Source organism: Petromyzon marinus, chromosome 2, assembly GCF_048934315.1.
Source record: "Petromyzon marinus isolate PM22_M1 ecotype Great Lakes invasive population chromosome 2, UKy_Petmar_22M1.pri1.0, whole genome shotgun sequence".
NCBI lineage: Eukaryota > Metazoa > Chordata > Hyperoartia > Petromyzontiformes > Petromyzontidae > Petromyzon > Petromyzon marinus.
Genome location: NC_133668.1, coordinates 3,823,692 through 3,849,116, shown reverse-complemented (window position 1 = coordinate 3,849,116; position 25,425 = coordinate 3,823,692). Strand labels below are relative to the sequence as shown.

The 25,425-nt window shown below is 44.8% G+C and overlaps 1 protein-coding gene across 3 annotated transcripts in view; it reads left to right on the top strand.

Moving 5' to 3' along the window:
- Positions 1 to 795: 795 nt before the first annotated feature.
- The window catches only part of RIF1 (replication timing regulatory factor 1), a 57,623-nt gene continuing 32,993 nt past the window's right edge, over positions 796 to 25,425 (top strand). For all 3 annotated transcript variants that reach the window (XM_032966581.2, XM_032966572.2, XM_032966562.2), the window contains exons 1-18: positions 796 to 1,030; positions 2,705 to 2,796; positions 3,656 to 3,734; positions 3,909 to 4,029; positions 4,352 to 4,482; positions 5,407 to 5,498; positions 6,370 to 6,586; positions 7,022 to 7,114; positions 7,400 to 7,538; positions 9,221 to 9,372; positions 10,666 to 10,759; positions 11,249 to 11,410; positions 12,143 to 12,253; positions 13,170 to 13,232; positions 16,083 to 16,186; positions 16,643 to 16,729; positions 17,184 to 17,257; positions 19,867 to 20,050. In XM_032966581.2, the coding sequence (XP_032822472.2) occupies positions 2,708 to 2,796; positions 3,656 to 3,734; positions 3,909 to 4,029; positions 4,352 to 4,482; positions 5,407 to 5,498; positions 6,370 to 6,586; positions 7,022 to 7,114; positions 7,400 to 7,538; positions 9,221 to 9,372; positions 10,666 to 10,759; positions 11,249 to 11,410; positions 12,143 to 12,253; positions 13,170 to 13,232; positions 16,083 to 16,186; positions 16,643 to 16,729; positions 17,184 to 17,257; positions 19,867 to 20,050 (1,992 nt within the window). In that variant the 5' untranslated portion in view covers positions 796 to 1,030; positions 2,705 to 2,707. The remainder of the gene's footprint in view (positions 1,031 to 2,704; positions 2,797 to 3,655; positions 3,735 to 3,908; positions 4,030 to 4,351; positions 4,483 to 5,406; positions 5,499 to 6,369; positions 6,587 to 7,021; positions 7,115 to 7,399; positions 7,539 to 9,220; positions 9,373 to 10,665; positions 10,760 to 11,248; positions 11,411 to 12,142; positions 12,254 to 13,169; positions 13,233 to 16,082; positions 16,187 to 16,642; positions 16,730 to 17,183; positions 17,258 to 19,866; positions 20,051 to 25,425) is intronic.

Below are 25,425 nucleotides of genomic sequence, written 5' to 3'. Positions count from 1 at the left end.
ATATCCAAGAAAAAAACGGCAAAGTCGGAGGCAGTCGCCCTTTAGCCGAGGAGCGATGCTCACAACAACGAGGGGCGGCTAAAGCATTGCAAGTTGGCACAATAGGGGGCACGGATGGAGGTGGATCTACCGGTCATCTCAGTCAGCCAATCCATGTCACCTGCCGGGTCTGTCCCGAGACCTCCTGCACCTAGCCTGGCACAGTAGGGGGTACAACCGGTGTGCTGTACTCGTAACGAATTGACACGTTCTGTTGTACGCGACAAACCTTACTAATTGACTGTGTCGGGTCGGTGGCGGGTTTTTAACGACGCATTTATATTTACGCGATAAAACCCAAAGTGAAAACAATAACCCTCTCCTCTTGACTTAAAGCTTTCGTGACTGCAGGGATTCATATTCTTGGTTCTTTCGGTAAAGTCACCACGTAGAAGGGAAACAATAAAATAATAAAAATATACAGTAAACCAATACAATTCTCACGACGTTTCGACTGCAACACAAGCAATCATCATCAGGTGTGAAAACCACAGCAAGAAATTTTTAAAATTTTCAAATTTTCTTGCTGAATTTTCAAATTTTCTTGCTGTGGTTTTCACACCTGATGTTGCAGTCGAAACGTCGTGAGAATTGTATTGTTTTATATTTTTATTATTTTATTGTTTCCCTTCTACGTGGTGACTTTACCGAAAGAACCAAGAATATGAACCCCCTCCTCTATTATGAGAGTTGTGTCGTGGGAATTTCTCGCGGGTTTAAAAAAAAAAAGTGTTTCTCGTGACCCATTTGGGGGCGGAGCCTTGTGACCTGGAAGCGGAAGCTGCTCGCGAGCGCCCTCGCGTTTCCCGCGAAAGTGGCGACCGAAGATTCCCGCCCACCACCGTTCTCGTCGTTCTCCTCCTCCTCTATCGTCGTCGTCTCCCTAGGAGCTTATCGCCGTGCCGCTTCAAAACAACAGCAGTGGCAGCGACGACAATAGCAGCAGCAGCAAACGCGTAACCCGCAACGACTGCGACATCAACATCCAGCGGTAACAAGCGCGACTGTAGTAAAGGGACAACTCGGTTCTGTATAGCAAGCAATTTAAAATCTCTCACATTTCATCTTCGTCGGCTTCCCTTGTTGTTATTGTCTCTCTCTCTCGCCTCCTGTGAGATCCTCATCGTCCACTGTCCCCCCCTCGTGTCGCACGCACGCCCCATCCCTACCTTCTGCCCTCTCTCGTCGTTGGGTTCCCTCCTGGCACCCCCTTTTCCCCGTCGCTATCTTGCTCCCGCGTGGTTTACTCTCGTCTCGTTTCGTCTTCATTCTGTCCGTAACTCCCTGCTCGTCTATCGGGGACCCCCTTTTCTGCAACACGTCTCATGCCATAAGCCCCAAACCAAATGTGTTCACTCGTGGGCACCACCTGAAGTGAACGTTACTTGAGCGTGCAGTGTTCTCCATATGTGGCCAAGTCCACTGAAACATTTAATAATCTGCCGAGATAATCGGGTCGTCAAGCAATTCAATCTTGCATACATGTCGGTACACGACTAACGTTTGGCTGCTACCTTAGGTGGTGAGATTTTCTGCCTCTTGTGTTGCACTTGCAGGAGCTTTAATGAGTAGAGACGGGTAATTAGCAGTCAGGCGTACAAATACAATCCTTCGTCCAGGCTCCACGGTTGGCGAGATGTTAACTACCTCGCCAGGTATACAGGAGGTCGTGGGTTCGTTCCCGACCCTGACGCCTGCTGTGTATTTGAAGTCTGCGTGTCTATCTCCCCGTGGTTGTGTGGATTTTTCTCCGGGTCCTCCGGTTTTTCCCTCCACGTTTAGAATCAACATCATGCCGATTTGGCTGCTACTATATATTTACACGTGATAAGCCAATTCGCTGGACGGTCGTTTGTGGCCAGGTCACTTCTGGTGAAGAGCTTTGTAGCTCAGTGGGGCCTTACCTGGTAAAATAAAAATTGTTTAGGCAAGTCTCGTTTCGCCTTAATACTCCTATTAGTCATATACAAGAGGGTCTTGTATTGGGATGTTTTGCCATTCCATTCAGAAGTTATCTGTGTAATGTGTAATTTGCTAATGTAGAGCCACCTCACCCGTGTAAGCTCTCCAACAAACTTGTTTATTCCGTTCAGGAATGTTTAGCATGTGGAAGGAAACCGGGGTGACACTCAAAGCTTTGCGCAGATAGTTTGAAACTTAATATTGTACTGCATTGTGCAGATTATTTGCTGTCAAGCTCGAGTACCACAGGAGGCATCAATGGAAACTTAGATTTATGTATTGAATAACTTATTAGTTTTACAATGCACTGTGAGACTAGATTTGTGTTTTTTATTATTATAAATTCACGTGATGTCCAAAGTTGCGTTAAGGCGAATAATGTGAACAAAACTGATCACTCTTCGAAACCATATTGTTTACTATTAATGAGCATAGAAAGGTATTTTATATCGTTCTAGGTTACTATCAGGATTTAAATGTTATCGTAGTTATTTATAGTAGCAGATTTATACATGAGTATTCACCAATTACTACATTTATGATATAATTTCACACATTAATTACCTCACGTGGGCCCCTGGGACATTGCCACGTACCCCCAGGGGTCCGCGTACCCCCGGTTGAGAACCACTGCAATAGATGGACTCAGCCTCATGAGTCTTGAGCAGTGACACTGAGTGGTGTGTTGTCGGTGTGTGCATAGGCGATGCCGCTCCCGGCCGTGGAGGGCCTCCTCCGCACGCTTCAGGATGGTCCCCCGGATGACCAGGTGGATGCGCTGCTCACCCTCTCCAGGTGAAGATGCACTTTAGCTATTTCTGTTGGGCTGCCGAGTTTGCGTTCCTAGTTGCACCTGGCCAGGGGTGGCCAGGAGATGAAGGGATGCTGCTTTGTTTAGGGTTAGGGGTTTAGGATTAGGGATCAGAGATTATGAGTTATGGGTTAGGGTTCAGGGCTAAAGATGGTGTGTATAAATTGTGTTTTCTCTAACTTGAATCTGTAATGCAGTAACCTCGGTCCTTTCCAATCAACAGAAAATAATTGAATTTCTCTTTCAGTCCGTTATACAAGTAGCATAAATTGCAGTGGTAATAATGCGGAAAGATCACTGCACTGTTGCAGCCCAAACCTGGTAATGTAAGTTGTGGTGATGTTTAATTGCACCAATGGTGAAGACAGTTGTAGTATAACTACATTCACCACAAATATGACCTACGAGTACATGGTAACTGTGTGATAATGAAATGAGTATTACACAAGCACGGTGGGCATTATCGTAGCAATGCAGCATTGATTTCGTTTTGTGTATTAATGTCAACTAGCACTGCTCGTGTGGCGAGATGTTAACTACCTCATCTGGTATACAGGAGGTCATGGGTTCGATCCCGACCCTAATGCCTGTATATTTGGAGTTTGCATGTTCTCCCCGTGATCGTGTGTATTTTTCTCCAGGTCCCCCGGTTTTTCCCTCCACATTTAGAGACATGCGTTTAGAGCATTTGGCTACTATAAATTGATACGTGACGATAAACCACTTGGTTGCGCTATCATTTGTGGCCAGATCGTTTCTTAAAAAAATAGCTATATAGCTCAGTAGGTTTACCTGGTAAAATATAAAATAGTTAAATCGGTGAGCGTGTCTGTCTGTGTGCAGTAACTTGAGCTCTGAAGCAGTTGGTGAGGTGGTTATGGAACTGGTTCCCAAATCGGAACACCTCTTCACACTACTGCAGGTGTGTGCATGTCACTTGTACCTATATTCATGCTGAACCCAAACCTAGTTGGTCCAAATGAAAAAATCTCTCCAGTGAGATCTAGCGAGGTTTCAGCAGTACTGTACATGCCCATAATCAATGTCTCCGAACGCCCCCTTGTCTCTTGTTTCCATCTTCCATCCATCTTCTCAGTCACGAGTGGGTAGCTCCCAGACAGACGAACAGCAGGGGCCTCAAGCGGAGATTCAGCATGCTGCCCTGCGTACACTGGGCTTCTGCCTGGCACAACCCTTGCTCGTTGCTACTCTCTCCGGTAATGATGCAATTCTTGGCATGTGATGGACGTTCTTCTCTGTGGTGTCAGTTGGCAGCACGATCCGGTGGTTGGATTTGCAAGTCGAAGATCCCTTGGTTTGAATCCAACCTGGATGAGGTGTCCTGGGGGCTTCTTTAGGAGCCATTTGTGTGGAGCTTGTCTGCTAGGATTGTCTCCTGTTGGCAGAAGAGTACAATGGCCTACAAAACTATATGCGGAATCTCTTTTTTTTTCTGTCCGCTTGGTCCTCCGCACATGCTTCGTGATCCGTCCACGTGCCTCTGCTAACGAGCTTGTGTTTTCATGTCTGTGTGTGCAGATGACACTGCCGATCACCTGCTGTGCATGCTGCTGGATGTGGCACACAGCTCAGGTGATCTGAACACCTCCACCAGGGTGCTGTGGGTCCTCTCTCAGCAGTTGCTGCCACCCACCTTCATGGAGGCAAAGGTTTGTCTCTGGAACCTTGTAGTGGTTCAGGAACTTTCTCCCATCACTGCCGGCCTAACCGTGGAATTGTGCCACGTTGCATCGTGTTGTATTGTGTTTTGTTCTAATGTGTTTTGTCGCATTGAATTATCTCATGGTTGTGATGTACAAGCAGTGAGGCTTTTGCTATGGCGTAGCTATTGAGTCTGCATGCGCTGTGCAGAATGGGGGGCCCCCTTTTACTCCTTGCTCCTGCGCCCGTGCCAACCACGTTACACCACTGGGCTATTGCCAAACTGCACTCACAAGTGGCCATAGTGGAGCGTTTATTTCACAGCCAGGTTATTTAAGCTTCCACGGTTTGTATTTAAAATACTGAGGGATTCACTGCAGAATGAGGCGTGCTGCTCGCAGGACAATCGTGACCTACACAATCCTGTCTTTTAAACAAACCTGAGGTGCGATCTGGAATACCGGAAAGAATGTTCTTAATGCTTAAGAAAATCATTAAAATAAAAAAGGAGATGTCATGCCTGAATGGAGCAATCCAGTAAGGATGAAAGGTTTTAATTGATCAAGTGAGGTAGGCTTGCAATATGTGATGTATTGCTTACATTGGCTGTTTGTGACAGTGTGTTATGGGTTGTCGACATGACAATGGTGTGTGTGGTTGATTTGTATAAATATGAATGAGATGCATGGGTCTGATGTGTGCCTATGATGGTGTGGTGTGTGTTTGGTTGGCCTTTGCCTATGGCGGTGGAGTTTGTGGTTGACATTTTCCTGTGGTGTGTGTGCTTGATGTATTGTTTTTGAGGCGATTATGGTTGACATCAACCCGTGCATTGCCGTGGCATCTTCTCAGCTGTTTTGTGTGCTTGATGTATTGTGGTTGAGGCGATTGTGGTTGACATCAACCCGTGCATTGCCGTGGCATCTGCACAGCTGTCTTCGCTGCTGTCACTCCTGGAGAAGCTATTGGCGCCAGGGGAGGCTCACTTTGTGGTGGAGAATGAGGCTCTCAAAGTGTTGAGCAGGTTAGCATCGCATTGGGCACCATCACTTGTCTGTGCTAACAACATAGGCAACCTGTACTGAAATCACAAGGCATCCGTGAAGCAACTACTGTGAAGTTATGACACTTGGGTTAACTGTGACAAAATAAATGTATTAGTCATTTACAACCCTTTCTTAGTCCACTGCTGAATGAAGACCTTGCCTCACCATGTCATTCGTAGGGTGTTATTTGACCATGCTTTGCCATGCTGGTTATTGCAGGGGATAATTCTGATTTTAAGGTTTGTCAGAGGCTTCTCTTTCCTCAACAAATTCGACATGGGAAGTGGTCAGAGGCTAGTTTGCTTAACGTTACACTTTTAAATCGAGCCGAAAAGAAAAGCTAATTCATGGACATGTACAATTTCACTCTCAACAGATCTCTTGAATTACTGAAAATGTTAAATAATTCATTTATTGAAAATGGACCATGGTTAAATTGATCAAATCAAGAGGCTGGCGAGAGCAAGTTGGAGTGCTTTTGAAATGATTAATTATATCATGAATGTGAACTTGCCCTTATGCCTATAGAATATGTATTAATCACTGTATTACCTCAAATCTATCTGAATTGGAAACATGGACGATGACAAGACAAACAACCTGAAAATGTCTGAAGGCAAGGAGAGGTGCATGCTTGGAATTGTACTTAGAAAAGGAAAATAATAATACATTTATCAGAGAACGCGAATCAGAAACATACTGACCGGCTTGGATAGACCTTCATCTTCCAGTGGATAGATCGTTGTTGTTGAATATTGACGGTGACATTATTGATGTGATGATAATGACAACTGAGTTGACGTGGAAGGATGGCGGCATGAACAGTGCGCTTGTGCTTCCTGATCACAGGTTGTTGCAGCAGGTTCCGCGTGCGATGACACAGAAGTCCACCTCGTGGCTTCCGCTGCTGCTGCCTATGCTTGCCCACTCCAACGCCAAGGTGCGTGCGCGGGCCCTGTCCGTGTTGGAGGCGGCGATGCCGCTGCTAACCCCCGGCTCGTCGGCGGAGCTCTCGGCCTCCGACTCCGCTGCTATCTCCGTCGTCGTTGAGGCTCAGCTCAAAGGCGTGAGTGAGAGAAATTACGCATGCGCACGAACGTACGACAGGGTTGGCCCGGTGACATGGCCCCAGGACAAACGCTTTCGCCGCTCGTTGCAAAGGTTCACGGATTGAATACCAAGAAAATACTACGCACAGCCATTGTGTGCCATCATCATGGTCCAGATTTTACTGCAAATATACATGGCAATCACACGCTTAGGCGAATAATGTGCAAGTTGCTGTTGAAAACAGTCTTGAGACTCGGTGAGGCTTTCCTGGGTAAATAGGTTTGGTAGAGACAATAATTCCACTTCTGTATGTACACACCAGCTCCCTGGATATCTCATGTCGCTTGTTGCACGCAGCGCTGGTGCAAGAGCGGTGTTTATAGAGTGCGTGCACGTGTGACATTGTGCTGCTCATGTGTGACTGCTTGTACGTGACGTTTTTGCCTTGCAGAAGCTGTTAAAGGAGATGGAGAAGCTTTTCGCTGCCAAGAACGAGGTGCACGTGATGCGCGTGTGGGCTCTGTGCGTCACGCTCTTGTACTCGGTATGTATGTGTAACGTCTTATGCACCGTACGTAGCCAACTGTGTTAATCGGAGGTGCGGGAGGGTCGATTTGATGCATTGTGCATTCACTGCAGCACTTCCTTGTCCAACACTCCAATGAACATCAAACTGCACTTTTCTACGTTGAACTGCACTGCTTTGCTTAGCCTCGTGTGCCAAGTCTCAAGGATTGCACTACATTCTGTGTCTTCTCCTTTTTGTGCCATGCACTTTGTTTTGTGTGCACCGTACTATGTTGTCTGTACTCCATGCTGCCCTGCACAGGTGCTGCGCAAAGGAGGGAAGCTCACCAATGCTGTGCTTCACCTGGCAGAGCTGGGCTTCCGTAGCAGCTCCTCGGAGGTTAAGAGCGCGGCCTATTCCGCGTGGAAGAGCCTCATCGACAACTTTACCTCCGAGCCTGGTGAGCAGCAGCAATGAGGATAATGCTAATGTTGACTCTTCTTTTGCACCGTACGTAGCCAACCGTGCAAATCAGAAGTGCGGGGGAAGGACAACAAACTAAACACAAAAATCAGTTTTAAAGAAATTAGTTTTAAACCTAGATTATTTAAAAGTGCATAGCTTCAGTGGCTTTCTAATATCGGAGGGAAGAGCGTTCCAGACGGCCGCAGAAGCGCATCCGAAAGCGTGCGATGCAGTGCCGTCATTAATATAATAAGCAAACGATATTTATATTGAAATAGATAAGCAAACTAGATTTCTTCTTCACGTGTGATCATGCACATAAAGTACAATTGTTTTAACAACCCATCGGCCGCACAGCCTTCTGGGAGTGCCAGATTTCAGAAAAATGTTTGCCCCTACAAGAACCGGTTCGAGAATATATTTTGTGCATTATTCGTCATTTTCTCTTTATTGTAAATTTTGTGAACTCTGCTCGCCCAAATCTAACCAGCATTTATAGGAAAAGCCGCGGTTATCCAGTATCCATGGAGAATGGAGGTTAATCGAATATGCCGGTTATATGAGTTATACTTATGGTTCACCAAAATTTGGCTAGACATAGAATTTTTCAAGAAAGAAATGAAGTCTACGTTTTAACGATGATATGAGAAATAATATGTTCTTTTACGGAGGTAGTCACCAGTCAATTGTAGAGCATTCTAAGACAATGTTAAAGAAGCAGTGGGGCAGTTTAGAGTACAGTATACAGTAGTACAGTGCTGTATGTACAGTATAGTGAAACTAAATTAGGTTAGGCAGTTCATGGCGTTTACCCAGATCACTAAAGTGTCACACTTATAACCCTACACTTATAACATAACTTAAGGGTACAGTACAAGCACAAAGCGATCGCAGTGGCGGATGTTTACAATTGAGGCTTCCAATAGTGACACCACTTGGCAGTGTCTTGAAGCTTCCGTAGGCAGTGGATCTATGAGAAGCGCACGGCAAGATGCCGGATGGCTATCGGAATTTTTCCACATGCGTGAAGGAAGATTTTAATTGCCGTCTATGGCAGATGTTGGTTAATAGAGCATTCCTGGATGGCAAAGTGTCTGGATAACAGAGCTATTCCCGTAATTTGCTTATCATTTACATAGACCCTAATTAATACATTCTAACATGCACAATTTAAAGCATGCATCATTTGTGAGATCATGTATGAATCGATGCAATGTTTCATTCCGACCACTAAACGTTTTATATCACGCTTTTTTACCCAGGAAAGCCTCACTGAGTCTTTTGACTCGTTTTCAGGGGGTTTCTGACAGTTTTACGGAGTAGGGGGTGAATTGCTGTGTACCTTCCACTTGAGTATTTTGCAGTGTTTAATTTCAATTTTGGACTAGGTTGCTGGCACGCAATTGCCCATTCTTGCAAATTATGTTACGAGATCTTTAACATCTATCGTGAAGCAGACCTTGCATTTTATTTTAGGATTGATACACATGGCAGTATTCACCAGGGTGACTGCTGGATCCATACCACGAACCACACAAGCAGCAAACGCCATACCATTAAGCTGCGTGGATTAAAGTCATTACGACGAGTCGCGGTGAAGGCACGTGGCTTAGCCTCGCCTCTTGAGACGGCCTTTGCGTGCTTGTTGCTCATCGCGCTGTGTGCGACCGGCTGCAGAGCTCCTGAGCAACGGGAAGCGTCTGCGTCTATTGCTGCAGCCACTATTGGTGACGACGGTGCGGGTCGAGGTGCTGGCCCTGGCCATGCTTCGTACGTGGTGGCACCTGGTTGGCCGCCTCAAAGAGCAGGTGGCGAGCAGCTTTGAGCAGGTAAGTCTTAACCTCAAGGTTTCACCTTCCAGTTGCCTTCGGTCCATTTTCGTTATCGGTCATCACCATCTTTAAAGTATTGAATAATTATTTGCTTTTGGGTAAAGCACCATAAGCGTCTCAGAGTACTTACATCTCATCTCAAATATTTCAAAGGTCACCCCAAGTGGCATCTGTCTCTGTTGATTCAGGTTGACTCAACACCTGGCCTGATATACAGGTTTCTTGGGTTAGATCGCGTAAATATAAACGTGTCGTTAAACCCGCCACCACCCGACACAGCCAATTATGAAGGTTTGTCATGTAATCAGAACATGCCAATTCGTTACTAGTACAGCACACAAAGGGGCATAAGTCTGAGAAGGGGGCAGTGATTGCTATGTAAAATACCAATTGAATAATTTTTGGGTAATTTTTTTACTTGACAAATTTGGACCCTGTTGCAAGCACACAATGGCCTTATCTGGGGATTGACACTAGGGGATCGTTAGGGTTGAACGACCATAGGTTACAGGCAAGGACTCTTTCTTTAAGACATGGGTCCTAGTTTCATGTAAAATTCTATAATACGCAACTCAAAATGATCATCACGGTTTTGAAGAGTATAAACAGCAACATATTATGGGATGTGTAACACATACTTTTCTCTTTTAGATGGAAAGACAGATATACGAAGGGGACTTAGTGTCTGGTTATTTATGTTATATTCTCCACAACTACGCTGATGATTATTTTGAGATCGGGGATATACTTGATAACATCTACGGGATCTAGCGGAAGGAAGCAATGGTGAAGTGTTGCAGCAACTGCAGAATTAATCCTAACATTCACTTGAGTGGAATATTCTTATGTTAATTTTTTCCCATGAGGTTTTGCCTTGATTGTATCTCACCTGTGGAATTAGCAGTGCCAGGATCTTTGATCACTGCAATTGACATGTAGTCTTGTTTGTTTACATATCAGTACAAGTCACCCTATGTCTGTTTATTCTTTTTGTAACTTAATTGTGATTGCATTATAATCGGTATAAGAATAATCCGCTCCAGGGAATGTATAATTTCAAATTGTTTCATATTTGTGCAATATTTTACACTTCTCTTGTGACAACAGTTGTTTTGTGCCGACTTCTCTTTGCTTCATTGCTGTACTTTATTTTTGATTTATTTTGGTGGTCTTGGAGACTATCAGCGTCTCTTTGAGTTTTCATCTGGTTAAACAAATTAATTTGGCACCACCCTAAGAACGTCATCTGCCAACCTCACCCCTTGTCTGCTCTCCCCGGACGATGCCCAGGTGTGTGTTCCACTGCTGCAGTTTGTCCTGGGCTCACCACTGAACGAGACAACGCTGACCGCTGCTTCCACCCCAACTGGGTCACTGAAGCCCGGTAACGATGTGCATCATACTTGCCTTGCAATTGTATTACCACCAGGGGGTAGCACTATCCTGGTCTCGAGTTCTCACCGGGTTAAATAATTCAGCTTCAATTAAGAATGTGGTCATGTGGTTCATTTCAATTATTATTCCTACTACACTTATTTACCCAGGAAAATTTCATTGAATCGTGTTTTTCAGGAGGGTCCTGCCAAGTTTTTGCAGTCGTGGGCGATGATCGCGATGTCGAATCTACTCGAGTAATTTGCGGGGATTCTTTTTTTATTTGCCAACTCTTGTGAATGACGTCACAGAGTTTTAATGTCGATTGTCCAGCAGGTGGGTAGTGTTTTATGGCTATGACACCCACAGTATTAACTAGGGCAGCCACTCGATTTGAACCGTGAACCTCTGCAGCAATCGGAAAACTCGATACCTCTAGGCCACGTCACGACCTTTCACCCATGTGGTTGATGAGATGATGTTTTGTGCATTTGTCCAGGCTTGCCAGTGACCTTGACGCCCAATTTCCGACTGTCACTGGGTACGGGCTCGGGGTCGGCGCGCGTGTCCTCCCGTGCCATGCAGCTACGAGGCTGTGAGCTGATTGGACATCTGCTCCTGGGTCCTGACATTGCAGTGCTTGGCCTCCCGCTGACCTTGGGTACGTACGCCTTAAATGGAAGACATCTAACCGGCAGAAAACAATCATTCCTTAGCTTCAACCTGCAAATGCATTTGACTTGTATCTGTTTACATATTAGTGCAACAGTCACCCTATATCTCTTGCATCGTTTATGTAACTTAATTGTTATTGTATGATGACGAATAGAAAAGTAATCTGCCAGAGCCAATTTATGCTGCAGGGAATTTGTTATTTGACATCTATTTATATTTATTGATCAATTTAGATTTTTCATGTGTTATATTTGTTTTAGTTCTGAGTTCTGTTTGCTTAATTGTTCGTTCGTTTCTCAATCAGCTTTGCCTGGTGAGGGTCGCGGCGGTAGCATGTTGAGTAAGACGGTCCAGACCTCCCTTTCCCTGGCAACAAAACTCAAGCTCTCCCTGGGGAATTCCCAAGTGTTCCCAGGCCTGCCTAGCTGCGTCATTATTGCGATTTATTTTCTTTGTTTGGCTTTTGTCGTTTTGGTGACCCGTATCACTCTTGCAAATGAGACCATCCTGGTCCCTTGAGTTCTCACCTGGTTAAAGAAAATAAACTTAACTCGTAGATACGTATCTATGTTGTGACAAAAGTGTGTCCTCGAAGCAGCCTATTACGTTTACTGATTTGTTATTGTGAATTTTTGTACGCAGGTTTTTGATTTAGGTTTATCAAAAGTTTTGCTTTTTCTTTTTTTGTTGCGTGATGTTTTTGTCGATCTCTTTGCAGCGCCGCTGGCTAGCGTGCCGATCACGGCGGGGAGCTCGTTTACACGCCTGGCCCCCACTCTGATTATGGCCACACACAACGCCCTCAGCATTGCCGGCAGTGACGTGCAAAGTGAGCACCGCCTGCACACATGCAACACATGCAGCGAACACAACACACATGCACACGCAGCACATACAGCACACACAACACACCCAAACACGTAAAACACAACACATGCAGCACAATATAACACACGCAACACACGCAGCGCACACACAACATATACGCAACACACATGCTCTCACATATACGCAGTGATAAAAAATGTTTTAAATCGTAATTGTGGTAATGCACGACTGTAATGAAGTCAGTGGTGGAGTTGTAATAGCACGTGCAGAATTCATTCTGTTTGACGTGTCCAACATACAGGGCTATGTTGTGGCCACTAGCAGGTGATGGAATAGCAAGGAGGTAGATGACTTGTCTTCGTGAAAAAAATTCAACACATTCATCAAAAACACTGCCTTAAAAGGAAATGTATTATAGGGGACATTTCAGGCAATGGACCTTCTTCATAACACGTACGTATGGAGGCCATAGATAGATTTGGAGGCTATGCCATACACGTTTGGGCCCGATAAGAATACAAAAAAAATTATACTAGTAGCTACTGAGTAACAGACAAACCCTTCAATAATAAAAAAATATTACTAAATAAACTCATTTTTATCAAAAGTAAAATAAAAAAATGTTGCTCGCACATTGAGGTTAACAAACCAGAATTGGCACAATCCACTTAATAATACATTCTTTGTCCCAATTATCATTATGAGTTCAATGTGATAGGAGAGGCATTCACTATATGTTAGGATCAAAGGGTCTTTCATCTATTTTAAATTCCTGAACCGTTGCAAACAGGGTAGTGGAATTTATGGGTGACTATTTCTGCCCGTCTGCACATACTTAGACACCTTTCGCTCGACAATGTATCGTCATCATCGTTACCACACCTCATTTCCGCAATCCTTGCTGTTGTCATTGCCAGGTTCGCTGGTGTTGCCGGTGTGGCATAAGCTCCTGAGCCACGTGGCAGCAGGCATCGAGTCAGGTAAAGGCAGACATGATTGTTATTATGCTTGTGTACCTAGGAAAGCCTCACTTGAGTTTCATGACTTTTTCAGCAGGGTCTTGCCAAGTTTTCACAGAAGGGGGGTGGCGATAACCGATACACATTCCAATGGGGTATTTTTGGTGAAAATTTTTTTCTGGCTTATTTGATCCCAAAACACTGCAACGTAATTGGCCTACTCTTACAAATGATGTCACCGGATCTTCAACATCCACTGTGAAGCTGACCGCGTATTTTTACGTACCCGCCAATATTAGCCGTGGTAGACGCTGGATACTAACCGTGAACTCCTGCAACAAGCGGCAAATGTGCTACCGCTCGGCCACGTCACCGCCCCACACATAAGCACATGCATGTGCTTACTTACTGGGTTGAGTGCAGTGGCGGGATGGGTGAGGTTGAGGCGTCGTGTGTGATGGGTACTTGCAGCAGTTTCTAGAAGAGGGCCTGTGTGTACGTGTTGCTGTGCGTGTCTGTGTATTCCTTTGTGTGTGCGCGTGTCTTTGTGTGTTTGTACGTGTGTGCTGCCGGAGCAGCTTCTGTTTGTCTGGATAGTAGCAATAGTCGCCCTCCAACAACAGCATAGTCAGAGATGCAACGCTCGCAACAAGAGGAGCACCAGACAGCTAAAGTACAGCAAGTTGGCACAGTAGAGAGCACAGGTGGTACATTCTGCCAGTCATCTCAGTCAACCTATGACACCTGGGTCTGTCCCGTGACCTCCTGCCAGCGAGCGTTTGACAATTCACATGGCTCCATACTCTTTGGTTCTATTCGGTAAAGTGACGTAAGAAACAACAAAAAATAATTTTTTGTTGTTTTTTTACGTGACTTTACCGAATAGAACGAAAGAGTATGGATCCTTGCAGTCACGAAAGCTTTAAATCTAGAATTCACATGGCCTCAAAGTGCACCTGGCCTGGCACAAGTGCCTTGGTAATGTCACAGCCACTTTGTGGCGAATGGCCGCTGCTCGCCTTGCCCTTGTAGTATTTAAGCCTGTCCTCTACGTGAGCTGAAGGAGCCTAGTTTACCATATGACAGCTGGGCCTGCGGGCTTCAGCATTTTTTACATGATGTTAGAAATTCCGGGTGCCCCACCATTTTTCGAAGGGCAGCCCCCTCACTTCATCCTCAGATGGCTCGGAGAAGGCGATGTTTGGGTCTTGGGTTGCTGTTGCTGTGGCTTGAACGAGCTCTTCAGAGGGGGATAACGTTGAGCGAATCAGCAGCTAGGAGTAGAATTGTATCCAGCATGTTTCGGTTCTGCCTCATTGCTGACCAGGTGGTCACTAGCATTCATTATTCGGTTGGAAATGTTGCAATAGGTTCTCCAGAGCTGCCTGAAGTTGGTCTGTGTTGTACTCCAAGCTATGGTACACTCTAAAATGTTTTATAGCTTTCCATCTGGAGTTGAAAAGTAAATCGTCAATTTCTGCATGTGGCCATCGTTTAATGCCTGTGAATGTTGCAGCACTGGAATCACGTGCCACTTATTCTGAGCCCATTTTCTGCATAGAAATGTATGAGTCTTTCTCAGTTGTCATTAGGGGATGCCGCTGCTGTGCGGATCGATCACGGTCCAGAGGCACATGATGAGGTCCGGAGGTTTTTTCAGGTTCAGTGTCTGCTCCAGTGTCTGCTCCAGTGACTGGTAGAAATACCCTTTCATGTCGGGTGCTTCGTTAGTTGGCGTGTGTGCCATAGCTACAAATATGTCAGAATCTGAATATTTATACTGGAGAAATCCGATGAGCTATAAAGTTATTTTTCACAGAAGTCCAGGATGGGCCAGTCAGAACACCACAATAACAAACAATGCAAAAACACAATATGAGTGCAAAGTACAGGAAAGGCAAACAAATAACTTAAAGAAAGATACGAATATAACAAAACTATTTTTTATCGTACCACATGAAGCCCACTGAGGTATGAACTGTTTTCTCAGAAGCCACAAATGACAGCCCAACAAAGTGGCCCACCACGTGGGTGTGCAGGAATCTGGCAACCAGTAGCCTGTCGTCCACTGGGTGCCATTTTATGAGGGCTGATTTGGCGGCCAGATCAAGAGCAATGGCCACCTCCGCAAGCCAGGGAGAGTCGTCCAGGGGGTCCTGACCACAGGATGGTGTCATTACTTCTGGTGGTTTCACCAACACCAAGCCATCACACCTTATGGAGTCCCATGATGCTCATTCCTGCCGTTTGGAGTTACTTTGAGAGGATGTGCGTTGCACCTGGTTGGAAAAACGTTCTGATGTTCTGTCTTCCAACACGCATTGGTTTGCGCATGTTGAGGTTTGTCTTGTTCACTTCTAGCATGCTTATCAGAGCTGGAAATCCAGGCTACGCCTTCCTCGTTAACACGTGTGACGAACGATGCGATGCGAAGGTACACTTAGTAGTGTGACTCGTGGGGAATTCTCAGCATTCAACCTCCAACTGTTCTCTTGCCGACAGGACCAGGGTAGATTGCTAGGGGATGCTGATGTTGGATTCCCTTATGATGGCTACTCAGTTTCCCCTTTAACCTCGGAGTTGAGGGAGCCGTTGCTGAGATTCAGGAATGTCCACACACCGGTGGGCACAGTGGCACTGCAGCTGCCGTGCCAGCATCTGCTCCTGGACCACATGAATGAAGGGGGGGGAAGGGGTTAAGGAGAAGGTTCCCTTATGTTTGGCAGCGAGAGGATGTCGGGTATGCGTCAGCTGCCCTCTCCCCGAAATGCAATTGTGTAATTGTGCTTACTCAGGTGGCTGTTGGTGTGTGAATTCTCCCTGTGTGCGTGTGTGCATCCCTGTGCTTGCGTACATATGCGGCATGGCTAGCTGGTAACCGCAAAGAGCGGCATGGAACAGACAATTTCGCGCTACTGCTGATGAGCCTGCAGCATCTGGTGCGATCGGAGAACCTGCCTGCCTCCCTCTCCATGGTGAGCACAAATAACCCACGTCACCTGTGTATGTTCCCCAATTCATGTGTTTCTCTTTCTGTCTTCCATCATTCCAAGCATGGATACACATGGGACCTCCTTTGCCAGTACCAAAATATGAGAATAGGTTTTCCCATTTTTTCTGGCAACAAAACAGGTGTTAAAATGTTAAAACACCAAACTGAAACCTTTTACAAGGAATCATGTCTACATTAACCACAATGCTTTTGGTCAGAATGCAAAAAAAACACTGATAATATATGCATTGTCTTTGAAACCAATTGGTTCACACCAGAGACAGCTTTCTTTTGAGCCTCATCTCAAACGGTGTTAAACCTGGGTGGCCACTAGATGTGTCACCTTGGGCCATGTCACCACCCTGGTCTCGTCAAGTGGTGTCTTAAGTTTACATGTCGTAAATGTGTGCCCGTGCACTCGCCTTGCTCCTCTCTGCAGTCCTTACTGGAGGCCACGGTGGCCGGGCTACCCAAGAAGGTTCTGGGCTCTCCAGCGTACCATGTGGCTAGCATGGACGTTATGCAGGTGAGCGCTTTGCCCCGGGATGTGGACAGCTGTGGGCAAGGAGATGACGGGTAGAGATGGATTGGAGACCGGTGGACATAGAGGGGAAGGGGCTAGGCTGGCAGGAGACTGGTGGATGTGTGTGTAGGAGGGTGGATGTGGAGATTGTTGAACTTTTATTAACTCGTATTAAGCGTTGACTTTGCTTTCTTTATTTTCCTTTGGGGAAAAATATATCCATGAAGTATTTAGCGGATTTAACCAAGATAAATCTTGACTTAAAGCTTTCGTGACTGCAGGAATTCATATTCTTTGGGTCTTTCGGTAAAGCCGCGTAGATAGAAAAAAATATATATCACGACGTTTCGATCGCAACACGAGCAATCGTCATCAGGTGACATTAGTTTTTTTTCACTGTGATTGCTTTGCAGCTGGTGCAGTAGTTTTTGCTGTTCGTTTGTGTGTGTGTGTGCAGGGCACCTCTGCACTATTCCTCATTCAGATTCTTTTCCATGACAGCCTACTGCAACTTGACTCAGCAGAGCAACGGTAAACACGCGAACATGCACAAACGCACATGCACTCGCTTACGCTTAGCACATGAGCCTCACATCTTTTACGAGCACACTGAGCTGTCGATTCAAAATATACTAACCTGGTGGCACTGCCTCTCCATTTTTCCTTACTAATTTTTAGTGCAATTAAATAATACTGTAATTTACTTATTTATCCAGGAAAACCACACTAAGTCGTAGGACTATTTTCAGGAGGGTCCTGATCCTACATTGGGGTTTTATGTTAAAATGTTTTCAGCCAATTAACGAACAGTGTTTGTGATACACGTGGATGGTAACTAGAGCACCCGGAGAAAACTCACGTCTTGTGCGAGGGGGCAGCACTCTATCCCTGTATAGATGGACACAGATGGCGATAAGTCCACTTGCTATACCGCCTCCTGGCTAGCCCGCGGTACGGCAACTCCTTGACGCCCAGGAGTAGAAGGGAGTTTCACACCATCAGTGCGATAATCCACCAACCTTCGCTGCCGCCTCCACAGCGCACGATCACGACGGGCAGCAGCCACCACCACTACCCGGCTCTTCATAGCAAAACCATTATACAGTATAGAGGTCATATGCAGAGTGGCAAAACAATACCGTACTGCCTTGATAATACGAAACGAGTGAATCCAGTACACAACGGCTATGTATCATATGTCTCTGCTTCACGGATGATCTCGAATAAAGGTAAAACCAGTAGTGGTCATGTATAAGGGGGGCAAGGCTGTCTGCACTTATGCTCTCAAGGCACCGTGGTGGCGAGATGTTAACTCCCTTGCCTGTTCGGTAGGTCGTGGGTTTGATCTCAACCTGTATTTTTAGTTTGCATGTTCCCCCCGTGATTGCGTGGAATTTTTTCTCCGGGTCCTGCGGTTTTTCCCTCCACGTTTTCAATCAACATGCATTTTAGAGTATTTGGCTGCTATAAATTTCCACACGATGAGCCACTTCATTGAGCTATCATTTGTGTCCAGGTTGCTTCTGACAAAGAGATATATGGCTTAGTGAGCCTTACCTGGTAAAACATTTTTTTGATTGATTTCAGTTTTAAAATAGGAGAAACATAGAGGACTTACTATACATAGCAATCAGCAGAACCTCCTGCAAAAAATTATCAGGACCCTCCTGAACAAAAGTCACACTCGTATTAAATCAACACTGCTGAATTTATGCAGACTCAGAAAGCCATGGGGCTTTTAGGTTGAGAGACCCATACATGAAGGAGACTTGCCTGCTCATATATGTTGCTTTTCATTGTAACAATGCATTGATTAAAATGTATTCGTACATATGATACCTGCATTGATTCGTGCTTGTAAGAATTGGTTATTTATGATTGATGCAAGGTATACAATTTTTTTATTTCGTGTAACACTTCAGCTAAAGATACAGACAAAGGGGTCGAAACGAGATAGACCAAGCAATACAAATTAGATGCATAAGAGGTTTTTTTTGGTTAGATCGCGTAAATATATAAAAGTGTCGTTAGAACCTGCCAGCACCTGACACAGCCAAACTTGTAAGGGTTGTCACGTAAACAGAACGTGCCAATTCGTCACTAGTACAGCACACCAGTGTGTTGGAGAGCCAAGCCACAACATTTACAATCTGAGTACGACGTTTCGCCAGTAATTACAACTAGCTTCATCAGGTGACAGCCAGATTTGTGGAGAAGTCTAACTGTTTAGTTCCTTATATAGAGGCGTAGATGTTGGTGACCATGCTTCTGCGCTTTGCGCCAAGTGGGGGGGGGGTGATTACCGAGTCAACGTGCATTATGTGAGTCCTTTGATCTCGTCCTTCCTGTCGATTGTGTATTAAAATATCCGTACCAACGGTAATCCCTATTGAAGTATTCTGCCCTTTATAGGCATTCATTTAAATAATGTATTATTTGATGATTCGCTTCCACGCAGCACTAAGGCGGTAGCTATCTGAACGGTTAAAATTATTTTTATTTCTTTCAATTTCTATAGATTATCTTATTAGTCTTGTCTCGTCGCTAGTTTTCAGTGTCCTTGTTGGCACGTGTGTTCTGCTACTGTTGACCATTGTATTTGGGAGAATTTATTATTTCTCTGATGTTCTTTTAGTCTCGTGCTGATCATTCGTCCTGTTTGCCCAACATAATATTTACCACACGTACAGTTAATCCTGGACACACCTTCTGTTGATAGCTTCGGTCATACATCTTTTGTACCAGATATAAATTTCTCTTTATGTACCGTGCCAAATCTGACTCGGATGTTTTGTTTTTCCAAACATCTGGCTAGTTTATCAGTTACTTCCACAATGTACGGTATTTTGATCGTTTTAATTACTTGGGCAGTTTCAATGCTCGTGTTATTTGATTTGCCCTGTGGATTTGTGCTTGATTGTAACCATTAATTTGCAGCGCTTCTTTAACATGTTCTATATTTACGCGATCTAACCAAAAAAAAACCTCTATTATGGATCATATTGGTCAAAATAGACACATTTTTCTTTTCAACTGAATTGTATCCCGAAATCATGACACATTATCGTATCGATGGTTGGTGGCAGGAGTGTGTGAATCGTTACATGCCAAGTGCGCCTACACGTGGGTTGCGGGCGCAGGCTGGAGTCGCTCCTGCACACGCTTGTTGGCTGCGTACTGGACGGGCCGGCATCCCCCCTCGGCTTCAGCGCAGTGGTGCTGGGGCTGCTTGAGCAAGCCGCGGTGGGCGCCACCCTGCCCTGCCAGCGCCTGTGCACCATTTGGGAGTTGGTGGTGCACCCTCTGACGGCCCGCATTCAGCAGGTGCGTGTGTGTTTGTGGTCTCAGGCTAAGTCGGTCCTGCACAGATGCCATATTTTATGTCCGTCTGCTACAGCAGAGGTGTAGGGAATTCTAGCAGCACTTACATCTGCTTTATTTATCTGGTCAAGGCCTATGATACTATCAATAGACCTGGGCTCTGGCTTGTTCTTCATACTTACAAAATCCCTGACTCTGCTCACATGCATTAAGGACCTACATGATGGTGGGCAAGCCTGAGTAAAACTACGGTTGGAGCCATTCCCTGTTCACCTTGAGGTATGACAGGGTTGTCCTCTGGCTCCCACATTGTTAAACATTTATTTCGACCACGTAGTTCGTGAAGCCTTTGATGGCTGTACTGGAGGAATATTTCAATCTGGTACAGATACAATGGGAGGCTGATCGATTCCTGAGTGCAGTCAAGGGATGGCTCCCAATTAGTCAATCATTTAACGTATGGTGATGATTTGGTGATTGCTGCTCAATCAGAGGAGGAGTTGGAATCGCTGCTGATCGACCTGGAGCATGCCACTCAGAGGTGAGGCCTTACCATTAGCCCCACCAAAACAAGCGCCTGCTTGGGATATTTTGTGCCATGAAACACCCCTCAACTCCCCATTGGTGATGGGCCAGTTGTGGAGAGAGTGGAGAGTTCCATGCCTGGGCAGTGTGCTTATGGCCAGCTCCGATTTGACAGCAGAGATCTCGCCCCGAATCAGTCGAGCGGCATTATCTTTTCATCGGCTGCATAACGCCGCGTGGAAGCTACCTGGTCTGTCATGCCATACGAAGCTTTGGGTCTTCTCAGCCACGGTAATGCCCTCCATACTTTATGCTTGCGAAACGTGGACCCCCCTAATAATGGAACATTTTTGTTGCTTAGAATTATTTCGGCTGGATTCCCATCGGTGAGCTTCTCTAGCAGGCAAGGCTCCGTTGGCTGGGTCATTTAGCCCACATGCCCAGTCACTGCATGCCTAAACAGCTTTTGTACGGCCAGATAGAGGGGGCTAAACGGGCACGGTACGAACTAGAGAAGAGATTGAGTTATTTGGTACAAGAGGATGTGGAGCTGAGTGGACTTGCCAATGACTGATAGCGGTGGTGTCAAGAATTGGTCTCTGTGGAGGAGGCTCATGAAGGACGTTATTCGGCAATTGGAGGCAGTCGCCCTCCAGCAAGCACCGGAGGGCAGAAGACCAACGCTCACTACAACGAGCGGAGTGCCGGGTGGCTTAAACACAGCACAGTGGCTTAGTAGGGGGCACGGGTGATGCATTGGCCAGTCATCTCAGTCAGTCAATCCATGGCACCTGGGTCTGTCCCGTGATCTGCCAGCGGGCGTTCGACACTTCACGTGGCCTTAAGTGCACATAGCCTGGCACAAGCGCCGTGGTGATGTCACGGCCACTTTTTGGCGAATGGCGGTTATTGTTTCTAGATTTAAAGCTTTCGTGACTGCAAGGATCCATACTCTTTGGTTCTATTCGGTAAAGTCACGTAGGTAAAAAATAAAACAACAAAAAAATCACAAAAATAAAACGGGCGAGTGTAACAATATATATTATATTCTTAGTTTTTTTGGTAAAGTCACGTTGAAGAGAAACAACAAAATAACAAAATATATATAAAACAATAAAAAAATTCTCACGACGTTTCGACCATAACTCAAACGGTCATCCGACAAACCTGATGATGACCGTTTGAGTTATGGTCGAAACGTCGTGAGAATTTTTTTATTGTTTTATATATATTTTGTTATTTTGTTGTTTCTCTTCAACGTGACTTTACCGAAAAAACTAAGAATATGAATTACTGCAGTCACGAAAGCTTTAAATCAAGAGTGTAACAATGTTAATGATTCACTGTGAATAACCCAACCAAGAATAGATATCCATTAATATAAATGCATTAGGTGAAAACCCTATTCTTATATTTTGGTACTGGCATTGGTGGAGGTCTCATGATGAATACATTAACCAGCCCCCCCCTCTGGTCTTCGTACCAGATCGTCTCACAAGTGATGGTCTAATTAGTCTTGTCTCGTCGCTAGTTTTCAGTGTCCTTGTTGGCACGTGTGTTCTGCTGCTGTTGACCGTTGTATTTGGGAGAATTTAATATTTCTCTGATGTTCTTTTAGTCTCGTGCTGATCATTCGTCCTGTTTGCCCAACATTTACCACACGTGCAGTTAATCCTGGACACACCTTCTGTTGATAGCTTCGGTCATACATCTTTTGTACCAGATATAAATTTCTGTTTATGTACCGTGCCAAATCTGACTCGGATGTTTTGTTTTTCCAAACATCTGGCTAGTTTATCAGTTACTTCCACAATGTACGGTATTTTGATCGTTTGAATTACTTGGGCAGTTTCAATGCTCGTGTTATTTGATTTGCCGTGTGGATTTGTGCTTGATTGTAACCATTAATTTGCAGCGCTTCTTTAACATGCTTTATATTTACGTGATCTAACCCAATAAACCTATATTTTGAATATTAATGTACATGGGCAACCCTTTTGTCCATCCACTCTTTCAGCAATAGCCTCAGTATTTGACCGATAAACTGCAGCTTTACACCCCTTGTAGGAGTTTGAGGTCCTCACGCACCATGCTCTCCTCGTCAACTACGCTTTCATGTTTTGGAGCTCCGCCTTTTTCAGTCCTTGGCCCTCAGATTTGGATTTTTTTTGCCTGTTGAACTGCACCTGACTGCCGAGATTCTCCAATTTAGAAAGACACTGAAAACGTTCTTATTTCCTAGTATATGCAAGGTAAACTGGAGATGTGTCTGTTTTATGGAGACATTATTACTCTACGACACTGAAAGACCTTTGTTGTGTCTGCTGCAAGTAAATGAAATAAATTAATCCACTGATGGATTAGGGTCTGCTCACACCGTGCAGGTCATGGAAGATTTATTTGACCATACTTCAGCACGTTTATTAGTGTGGTTGGTCACGGCGGAGAGCGCAGAATTGTAGTCTTGTGGTACTTGCTGCACTGTCCTATGCTACCCACAACATGGCCCCTCAGCCCAGTGACAACCTGTTTGTGCATGGTGGTCACCCATCTAAGGACTCTGCTAACCCAACCCTGCTTAACTTGTGAGGTTTGATGAGACCAGGGCCATTCCAGATGATGGTATTCTCGGAAAAAAATTACAGTTTTCTTTTATAACGCTCCTGCTGCTTATTATTTTATTGTTTCCCTTCTACGTGACTTTACTGAAAGAACCAAGAATATGAATCCCTGCAGTCACGAAAGCTTTAAATCAAAAGTTTTGATGTAGTTTCCTTATTCACCAAAGTTCCTGTACCCCACACTATCGCAATCATTGAAGACTTGGTTCATCAAGGACTAAACACTGAGGTACCCCCCTGGTGAGACACTGCTTAACCAACACATACTTCACTTGGAATGGAACTTTCTACAAACAACTGAGGGCACCCCAATGGGCTCCCCCAATCTCCGGTTGTAGCCAACATTTTCATGGAGAAATTTGAGACTGACGCCATCCAGACTGCCTCTCTACGCCTAACCTTATGGAAGAGGTACGTGGGTGACACTTTTGTCATCTGGCCACATGGCCGGCCTGCTCTAGACCAATTCCTCGACCACATCAATTCCATACACCCAGCCATCAGATTTACCATGGAAGTCGAAAAAGATGGCAAGCTACCTTTTTTGGATATCCTAATAAAAAAGAGACCTGATGGTTCAATGAGCCACAGGAAAGCTACCCATACAGATGCTTACCTGAAACCGGATTCCCACCATCCATCCCAGAAGAATTCCCTCATCAAGACTCTGCACCATAGAGCCCAATGCGTATCCGACCAGGAACACATAGCCAGTGAACTCAAGCACGTACACCAAGCTCTTAAGGCTAATGGTTACTCCGACTACACAATCCGCAAAGCTATCACACCAAACCATGAAGAAAGACCCTCTTGAGGAGCCTTTCAAAACCATCACTTTACCCTACATTGCGGGGATCACAAAAAAATATCTCCAAAATCTTGAATAAACACAAGTTCCAGATCCGATTCAACACATTACATAAAATCCGTGATCTGGTTCCGTCTGTAAAAGATATGATTCCGGACATACAGTACCCTGGCGTCTACAAACTAAGTTGCCTCTGTGGTAGTAGTTACATTGGAGAAACCAAACGACATGTCTCGGACCGCATTCGTGAACACAAAGCAGACCTAAAACACGGTAGGACCAACACCTCGGCCGTGGCAGATCACTGTTATAATTCAGTAGGCTCACATGACATTGACTTCTCCAAGACAGAGGTTCTCTGCAAGCCATCTGGCTACCATGAGAGATTCGTTCATGAGGCTATCCACATATACAAACACAGAGACTATTTCAACCGAGAAGATGGATTCTGGCTTAGCAATCATTGGAAGGATTTGATCAACCATTTCGGGTCTTAATTGATTGTTCACGCTTACGGTGGCTTTCAGACCGCATCCATTATTTTCGTCTCCCCCCTCTTTTCCGAACATAGATGGACTCGTCCATCTGAATAACTGCCATATCGCTCTCCGTGGTGCTAACGTAAAAAAAAACTGCCACTTTTTCACATTTTTTTGCTGTGGTTTTGACACCTGATGATGATTGGTTGTGTTGCAGTCGAAACGTGAGAATTTTATTGTTTTATATTTTTATTATTTTATTTTTTCCCTTCTACGTGACTTTACCGAAAGAACCAAGAATATGAATCCCTGCAGTCACGAAAGCTTCAAATCAAAATTTAACTTGTGAAATGTTTATTTTATGACAGTCGACTGGTGTATTCATTTATATGATTAATTAGTCCATGAAAGAGGTTAAAAGAGCCTTAAGAGAATTGCTCGATTCATGTGTGTGGTAATTTACTCACTGTATGCTGTCAGCTGCTGCGTAAATGAATGCTGTACTGTAGTTATTGTTAAAGAGTTTATTTAATTTGCTTGGTGGTTTTGATTTTATGTTATTGTTTTAGTGTTTAATATTTTAAATGTGTTAATACTGTTGAATGTCAGTAATGATATTGTTATTTATATGAAATAGTGGGTAGATAGAAAAGTAATATCAGATTCACAGCAGTGATGTTGTCAACCTGTGAGTGAGGTAGGGAGAAACGGGCTAAAGTGAAAGTGTTACTTTTTGCATACAGGAGGTTCGAGCTGAAGTTCCAGATAAAAAAAAAAACCTCCAAGAAGTCTCTACGTCCATTTTTGTGTGCCCGTTGACACCTGAATTGACTAATTTTCTTTATTTTTAAACAATGAACGTGCAGCCACTGAACTGGACATACGCTCTACAGTTCGATGTGCTACACATGCAATGTTTGACCAATTTCCTATTGAGTAATTGGA